This window comes from Aplysia californica, unplaced genomic scaffold (genome assembly GCF_000002075.1).
Source record: "Aplysia californica isolate F4 #8 unplaced genomic scaffold, AplCal3.0 scaffold00006, whole genome shotgun sequence".
Lineage (NCBI taxonomy): Eukaryota > Metazoa > Mollusca > Gastropoda > Aplysiida > Aplysiidae > Aplysia > Aplysia californica.
Genome location: NW_004797276.1, coordinates 2,430,537 through 2,439,637, shown reverse-complemented (window position 1 = coordinate 2,439,637; position 9,101 = coordinate 2,430,537). Strand labels below are relative to the sequence as shown.

Sequence of the window (9,101 nt, the reverse complement as noted above, 5' to 3'; positions counted from 1 at the left end):
ACCTCATTACACCTCTCTATGTTCTTGTCTTGCAAATCTTTCTGCTTGTTTCGTTGCTCCTGATTTTCATGAATGTTTTCATATAGGCCTACATGTACAGTGGAGTCCGCTTAAAATGAACCCTTTGGGACCAGAGCAAAAGGTTCAGTTTAACCATTTAGGTAGGGTGGAGGCCCAGAAACAGTAGCTGCGCGCAATGGTGTAGGTTGGGTGGGGGGACAACACAAGCCTAGACAAGAGCCTGTCCCCGTTGCTTTATGCACCCCTCATAATTTAGCAAAATTTGATCATTTTTTGCATAATTTCTGATTATTTTCCTTTATCATTCTTTGTTAAAATTAACAGATTCTCATAATTCCACATTTTTGGGCTCAGTTTGCATAATTTTAGAATTTGTCTTGCATAAAACGACGGGGAACGAAGAGCTCTTTCTTTCTGTTTGCCGTCGCCAACGCCGAGCTGGGATTGTCTGCCGATGCCCGAGGAAAAGAATTTTATTTTCACAGCATGACGACAGTGACACGGTCGGTCCGTAATTTCTTCGCTTTCACTCATTTTGGGAGTTCACTTCATATCCGATTTCCCAAATGAAACCGGTTCATTTTATCCACTATTTATTTACTTAACCCTATCCGTACGCCCTGGGGTCAGTTTGTACCCCCAGGGTTGTATTTTTCACATTTTAAAATACTTCAAGTCCGAAGATCTCTTTAAAACTTTCAGTATTTCTCAAAAAATCATTTTGATAGACTGCTATGCAAAGTGCAAAGCGTAGGCTACGGATCAGAATAACAAGTAAATTTTCTTTTGGAAAGTGGTGGCACAGAGTTCCCCACGTCCTATGGATACGATAATAAAGCACGACGGTAAGGTTAGGTTTTAACAAATAGCGTTTCAATCGGGACCACAATAAATATCGTTTACCTTGACCGATTGTTCAAATAAAGTTTGTTCACTTTATACGGGCTACCCACTACGGATGGATCAGCCAATTTGGGGCTGATCGCCCAACTCGATCTCCTCAACGGGTTTGTTTTCAGTTTCAGGCGATCTACCGATCCAGCCGCAGTGGGCACCCCAGTATTAGGCGAACTTCTCTGTAGATCTTTTTTTACCTTTAGTTCGTTTGTTAGCAAAGCCTTACAGTCTTTATGTCTGTACGTGGACGCCTTCCCGTAAACTGTAATCCGTGTTGGGCAAGTCGTTTTTTAGTAGAGGTCTTACGGCGCTCGCAACTGCATAAGGTCATTATAAGCGCCAAGGGGTGGATGTCAACAAAGAAGTCCTCACAGGGAATCAGACATACTCTGTCTGCTCCTCTCTAGCTTCAACAGCACGAAGTCTGTTTTGACTATCAAGGCACCCCGAAAATAGTGGGTCACAAGAGTGTGACAATACAAAAGAAGTAGAGGAAAATGATGATAGTAAGGATTAGGAAAGAAAAAGCAGCAGTTCCCTGTTATAAATTTAGTTTAGGCCAAGGAGCTTAGAACTAATGGAGCCTCCTCTCTCTCTCTCTTCGCGGCGCTACGAGCAGCACGCCGAGGTGGGGAGCAATTATGGCCGCCGACTATGGTCTAAATCCAAGACGGAATAAGACTTATTCCGTCTTGGTCTAAATCACGAACAGCGGTGTTTCTTTTTATAGAATCTTATCGGGCTGGGCCACGTTGTCGGGGTGGGCCGGGTGGGGGAATGCACTCAAAGAAGATGGGGTGGGGCTGGGATGAAAGAGGAGAATGCGAAAAATTAGGAGAGAGAGAGAGAGAGAGAGAGAGAGAGAGAGAGAGAGAGAGAGAGAGAGAGAGAGAGAGAGAGAAAATTAAATTCTGTGTGTGATACGGACTGTTCTAAGCAACTGAGAAAGCCAAGGGACTGTTCAATTATTTAAGAGTTTTATGTTAGATCCAGTGGCGTCGCGTGGGTTGCTGACAAGGTGGTGCATAATTGGAAAGTGAGCAAATGGACAATGGGCTCACTAGGTACTAGTAAAATGTCTAGATAAAGTCAATTAGAATCTGCAGGACATCCCGTAATCTACATCTATCGACATTTTTTACAACTGTTTCTGGATAAGACAGCATAACAGCTGCACTAAAGTGAAACAATATAATAACTCACTATGCTCACAACCTGAGAAGATTACGAGAATTCTAAAATTACTTCGTGCAGCACCAGGATTTGCTACACAATAGAGGGAGACAACAGTTTCAATACCCATTCTTCACCGAGTTACCGTCCGTAGACTCCACTACTAGTGGAAACTTGGATTAATTTTTTAGCTTGCACCTAATTGGTGCTGCGAAGAGCAGTTTCGTGTACCTTTCTTCTTGTGCGGGAAGAACTATGCCTAGATTTCTCTACAGTGACAAAAATAACTTTGGTGCAAAGATTTTGCTTGCTCCCAGCAGACACAACCGCAAGCGGTGCGACGAGCATAAACCCTCTTCGCCATCTGTCTCGTCACTCGTCACTGGCGCAGCCAGCGGGTGACAGATCGCAAGGATGTGGTACATAGAGCACTGACTGGTTTAGAACAATTAGAAAAAGGGGGGAGGGGGCGGGAGGGTGTGAAGGCCATGGTTAGGTGGTGCGCTTGCACCAATTGCACCAATGGCGCCCCGCCACAGGTAGATCTATAGCTAGTTTAAAAACCGTTAAAAGTTTACGGGAAGGTGTCCACGTACAGACATAAAGACTGCAAAATAAGAAGAAAACTTATCCAAGTATCATAAAAGTATCACACATACCAAATTATAAAGATAATCTTTCAAGGCGTCAAAAGATTTAATTATAATAAGAAATGGTGAAAAATTTATTTTTTAAACTGAATTTAAGATATGAATGCATGATTCTAGGCGTGGTTCATAACTAGTTTTATGTGTAAGGAACAGCGAACACAAAAGAGGGTCGATGCCAGCTTTATCTGATTGCTAACAGTAAATGTATTATGTCTTGGTCTATAAATAATGTTATCCCATGCATGAGCATGGATGACCTTTGAAGGGTTGTTTGTTTGTTTTTTTTTTGGGGGGGGGGGTTGGTTCAGTAAAGTACGACAGGGAAAGCAGCGTTCTTAGTCCCTTCACACTTCAGAGGGGGATAATTCATCTAAGGGATGACTAGTGTAGTAAAAATTTGTTGTTGCTTTGTTTGGTTTATTTTTTAACAGCGGAATCTTAAGTGAACCAGAATTATAATATGTGGGATCTTAGGTGAAGACTACAACAATAGATTCAGATCTAAACCGAGCAGGGGCGGCTCTGGGTCTAAGAAGTGGGCGTGCACAATTAAGCTATCTTAGGCTGAAGATAATCAAGGGCAGAGTAAATGGGATGGTGTATAATTTTAGGATCTTTGGGCTGGTGAAGGAAGACCTTGTGCTTTTATTTTCATTCTTTTTACTTGTGGCTTCGACTTCTAGAACTAAATCTGTTTGTTAGCTAAAAGCCAATTTCATTCATCCTGCATTAGAACTGAACACTCAAGTAATACCTTTCACCACTCCACTACAAAACCGTTCAAAAGTACAACTCATAGGACGGCGATTTAAGTATGCCACGTTCACCTTCCCCCAGTTTCACGGTCACAGAGTTACTTAAAATAGCGACAAGACAATGAACCAATCACAATTCACTTGAGCACTCCGCTGGATTGCTCCGGGGCCCACATAATTTTAGCATGGAATAGTGCACAGTCTACGGCGTTTATTTTTAGATTGAATACTGTGGGCTATGTTTCGGCGCTATTCGGCAGGAGCACATTTGAGATGTGCCGTCTTATTAATATTAATGTACCGTCAAACTCTCAACAAGTGTCGTCATCGCTTGGGTTATCCCAAAGAGCGATTTATATGTCAGATTTCCACTGTTGACTATCCTGTTATGTTAAGATACAGCGCATGAACTTAGGCATGGCATAGTAGATGTTTTACGGCGCTATAGAATAGAACTGACAGTTACGGCGCCAGCGAGGGCCTTGTTTTGATAAAATATTTGGCTAGTGTTTGTTTCTGGCGTCTTTTATTTTATTATTGTGGGTGCTTTACGTCATAAAACATGAAAGGCGGAAATAATGCTTAGTGACCATAGCCACCCACTGACATCGGAATTTCAACTATCGACTCGCAGTAAACGATACATTTCCAAAAAAGCAAGAACAGACAGATATAGAAATTCATTCGTACCAACTGCAGTCAGGTTACTGAACACACAGTGCTACAAATGAAACAGAGAGAGAGAGAGAGAGAGAGAGAGAGAGAGAGAGAGAGAGAGAGAGAGAATGTTTTACGGAGCGGGTTGTCCCAGCCCGTGAGACATGTATTTACTTGGCCTAATGTCCTGTCTTGTTGTGCGTTTGCGTGAGTGCACCTTTAAGTCTAACTTTTGTAACGTCTACTGCCATTGTTAACGACCAAGACAAATTTCTCCCTGCGAGATGAATAAAGAATGTCATTGTCAAAACATTTTGAGCGGCACTGCACGACCGTGCTCTATGGACGAACCGCGCTTGAAACCGAGTATAGTACACTTTCAGCCCGGGTTGGCCTTGGCGGGTAGCTCCAAGTGGGTTATAGACTAAAGATGCCATAGTTAAGGACGGACGTTATATGACCCTACTCCTTTTTTTTTAAATCTTAGAAAGAAAGAATTTCGTTTTTACGAAAGGTTTCGCACCCACACATGTGGTGTAGCCAATATGTGTTTTATTGTCGCACAGGAGAACCGGGTTCGATTCCCGAGTGGGGCGAATTTTTATCGAATATCTCATTCTTTCTGCTGGGTTAATGTTGGCCTACCCCTCTTAGCCTGGGTTGGCCCTGACAGGTATAAGGTCAGACGCGCCTGCCTCCTAAAATTATAAAGCGTGTTGATTGGAGGTGTAAAAACACCTGGATCTAGAGTACGGTAAACAAACAGAAAAAATGAAGAAAAAAAACAAAGAGGTTTCGCTTATCCTATCAAACATCTTGAACGTTAATATTTGTGTAGATGTATAAAGGTACCCTCTTTGACATCCTAATGAACACAAAAAGCCCCCAATTGGATGTCAGATTCCCAACCCGTGGTACCGTACTGTACCGATCTAGGTGTCGGGTTTCTTATTTTGTCTGTTCATTATTTTATTCCGTTACTTAGATCTAGATATTATGTCTTTTCTTTGAAGCAATATTTTATTTATCTTTGTCAGAGAAGGGTATTTTCTATCGTACTTCTTCAATTTGGGTCATTTATTCAAGTCTTCTGTTGAAAGTAAGTAGACAGATACAAATAATATACCATAGGCTTTGATTTAGGTCTCAAAATCAAAAGTCATTTTGTTTGCAAAGGTTAGTGGCCGAGTTATTCATGAGTTCAGCCCCTCAAGTAGACTGTGTCAAGCAAATGTCGGTGACACAGCCTTAGGTGGGTGGTCACCAAGGGCGAAGCGTCTATATAATCAAATAATCACTGCTTCCCTTCCTAATTTTGAAACATTGTCGCTGTCAAATTCATCCATAAACGTAAACCTCTTAAATTAAATGTCAAAAGACGTTCGTAATCAACAACGAACAGTATGCCTTACATTCAAAACGGTTTCACAGCCACAGAAATAGCCTCCTCACCCCTCTCGGGCCACTCCATAAGCAGTCGCAAGCTTTGATTAAGTAAGCTTAAAGTGAGGCTGGAAGAGTCTACCAATATAGTTGAAGGGAACATATGCATAGCAGTCTAAGCTGTTTCATTGCCACATATACCCTGTTCACCCCTTTGGGGTCACAGTTATAATCAATCTCAAGCCCTGATTATATCAGCTAACTAACACTGGTCGAGTCTACCTCACAAATGTGAGGGGAACTAACTCCTAACAATCTCTTCACTGTTGTAAGTGCTTGCTTTTTTTCCTCGACTTTTTACCGTCCTATAATCAGATCGTGACCTCGATTATGACACCAGCTCCTGGCCGCGAAAGGCTAACAAAAACAGCCAAATGTGAAATTTAAAAAATGATAATTGTCATGTTCTACCAAAGAGTTAGACTCACTGGTAGATCTATAACATATAGATCTAGTACTGACATCTCTGCTTCTTTGCTTTGTGTTTATGTATTCACATCTAAAGTTAAATTTAATTTTAGTTGGAACTGATATTTAATAAGATACTTTCCCGATTATTTTGGCGGTTGAACATACAATATGAATTCCGGATTTGTTTTCATTCACAACTCAGAGTCGCCGCCTCGAGTAAGATTCTTGTGTCATATCTACAGGCCATATTTGATCCCGTTTCACTTTGATTACCCTGTCAAACAAGTCAGCCTTCGCCCCTGGTGGTCACCGGGGTGTGTCCACGATTCAGACATTATAACCATGTACATATATATCTACATGTACATACATGTATATTATTATATGCGGGTGTGTGCGTCCATGCGTGTGTGTGCGCGCGCACGTCAGCGTGCACAGCGGACACCAGCAATGACATGTGTGTAAAATTGTCCGTATCGGTGTGGTATTGTGCTTTTGGTATTCTTTGTGGCATATTTGTGTGTGTTAGTAAGTAGGTGGGTAGGTAGGTTGGTAGGTAGGTAGGTCGGAAAATAAGTAAGAAGGTAAAGTAAGTACATGTATAGTTAGGCAGGTAGACAGGTGGGTAGTAGTGTTGGGTAAAATCCGGATAACCGGATAATTCTCAGTGCAACATTATCCGAATGAAGACTCATAAACTCTCTTTCCCGACCCGTTCGCCGAAGTGGGTTCACCCGTTTGTCGAAGTGGTTCTTAGCCTTTTGTCGAAGCGGTTTATAACACATTTAATCGCCGAAGAGGTGCACTAACGTATTATTCGGATTTTGCTAAAGCGACTCAATGCCCAGGCCTGGTGGGCAGGCAGGCATGCAGGTAGAGGGTAGGTGGGTACGTAGGTTCTGTGTGTATGTGTGTATGTATTGTGTATTTTTGTTATTATAACCCAAATTTCACCGACGGTGATCAATAAAATATAATTCTTTTTCATTTATTCATTCATATACAATATATTTTATTGTTTCCCAATCGACATGAACAAAAATTCAAGAAGAATCAAAGTAGATATACATCTATAGGAACGCTCAGTTTGGATTCCGAAAGGGAAGAGGATGCACGGATGCAAGAAAACAATCGAACACAGCAAAGAACATAACATCGTCTTTATAGACCAGGAGAAGGCTTTTGGCTGAGTAAATGATGCAAAACTTTGAAAGACACTTGATCTTTTTCTTTTTTTTCTTTTTTTCTTCTTTTTTTTTTAGGTTGGGGGGGGGGGGGGGTTCAGGCACAACTATACTACAATAAATAAAAAAGTGAATAGGCACTTAGACCCTCTTGACAAAACAATATATAATGACAATAATGGCAGAAAAGTTCTCAACATTTTGCTTTTACTGTTGGGAGTACAATCTGAAGCAAAATAGTTTCTATAGCACCGGTATAATTCATAAACTTCAGAAACTATATTCCTTTAGAAGGCCTGTTGTTTTTCTGCGCGAATTTTCAACAGCACGTGTTTTTTATGGGAGACCACGTTCATATAATTTCCTACAAGCTTTTGAGAAAAAACTAATTTAGATAAAAAACAACTTTGGCCTTATTCAATTTTCGCCTTACCGCTAGATCTGCGTATTAAATTCAATTTTGAGTTTGTCACCTTAGCCCAAGCACACAATATTCTGATGTAATTTCGAAGATTAAGAACGTCGCCAGGCAACAAGAGTAGACGAAAGAAAAATGAAGCTGACAGAAGGCTAAAAGACGGATACCAAAGTAAAATGTCCCCCAATTTATCAATTTATACCCGAGAACAAACGCTCATATGCGCCACCATTCTCCCACCGGGGGAGGGGGGGGGGCTGAACCTCTTATTAGTCTTATTGCTGTGATATAAGTCTGTGTCAATGCCTAATGCCTACTTTACAAACAGTAGCCATTCTTCTATGTACACGAATTCCCCTTCACCCGATGGCCGACTGTAGTGGAGAGGACCCCTTGGATAAAAGAAACAACATGCATAATATAAATGTAGTTAAATTACTTTCACAGTCGGTTTATATTTATTTGGAGGGATGGGAGAGGGAGAGGGGTTGGAGATGTTACGAGAGGAGCCGAAGGAGAATTCTGTGATCTCGAAAGTCGTCTATTTTGGCAGACACTGTCATATCTCTGAGTTCGTCTTCATCTGAGAAAGTGCGGTAACCCATGGCTTCGTACACACCCTCGCAGGCCCGGTCTATCTTCTTGATCAACTGAAAGGACATCTCCTTTCTCCAGTTGTATGCCGTCCTATAAGGATCTTTCCTAGACGTTGATTTGCCTGCAGAGTGGATGGGCGGAAAGAAGAAACAAATAATTTAACAGTGGAAATTGAAGGAAAGAAAAGGATAGATCAGGTGTTAGTTGTGGTTTGGGATTGTGGGGATTAGGAGGGTGTTAAGTCGGTGGAGTTGTTGTGGGGGTTTTTTCTGAAAGGTGTTTTTTTTCTCCTCTTAGAATCGTCATGTGATGTATCTTACTTTCCTGTCTGCTAATTATTCTCTCAATCAATTTTTTTAAAGGTCTGAGGCAAGGACAACCAAAGTACGTCCTTGGTCTGAGGTCATCCGTCATGTCAGACATCCTTTATATTAAATTATATTGGCTGCAAGAAGTTCGAACAAGTACATACTTATTCTTGCACTTGATTTTTCTTATGAACTATTGAAGGAAATGCTGCCCACTGGGTACTTTTTTATACACATGTGTATAACATAATAACAAGCTTTTTCCATACAATCCAAAATACGAGTATAATCTTCCACTCTATCTCACAGTAGTATTCAAGGCTGCTTTCTTAGCGGAACTGGAAAGTGGAAAGGTAGGTAAACCTTGTGCATATCCGATCAGTAACGTGAAGATGGGTAAGATTGTGCTCGTCCAAGAAAAACGAGTTGTTCAAATTTAACTGCACTAGTTTCGAAAGGGGTAGGATTCAGAAAGGATGATGGGCGGAAGTGAAAGAGGAAGGAGTTTCGTTAAGCAAATGAGCGATAGCGGTAGCAATCAATGATTCTACAGTAGTACTATTGGGGGGGGGGGGGGGGGGGGGGGC

The 9,101-nt window shown here is 41.4% G+C and overlaps 1 protein-coding gene across 1 annotated transcript in view; it reads right to left on the bottom strand.

Annotated features, from left to right (window-relative positions):
* Positions 1-6,994: 6,994 nt before the first annotated feature.
* Positions 6,995-9,101, bottom strand: part of LOC101857529 (carbohydrate sulfotransferase 4) — a 2,999-nt gene continuing 892 nt past the window's right edge. The window contains exon 3 of the mRNA XM_013081400.1: positions 6,995-8,327. Coding sequence (XP_012936854.1) covers positions 8,107-8,327 — 221 coding nt within the window. The 3' untranslated portion in view covers positions 6,995-8,106. The remainder of the gene's footprint in view (positions 8,328-9,101) is intronic.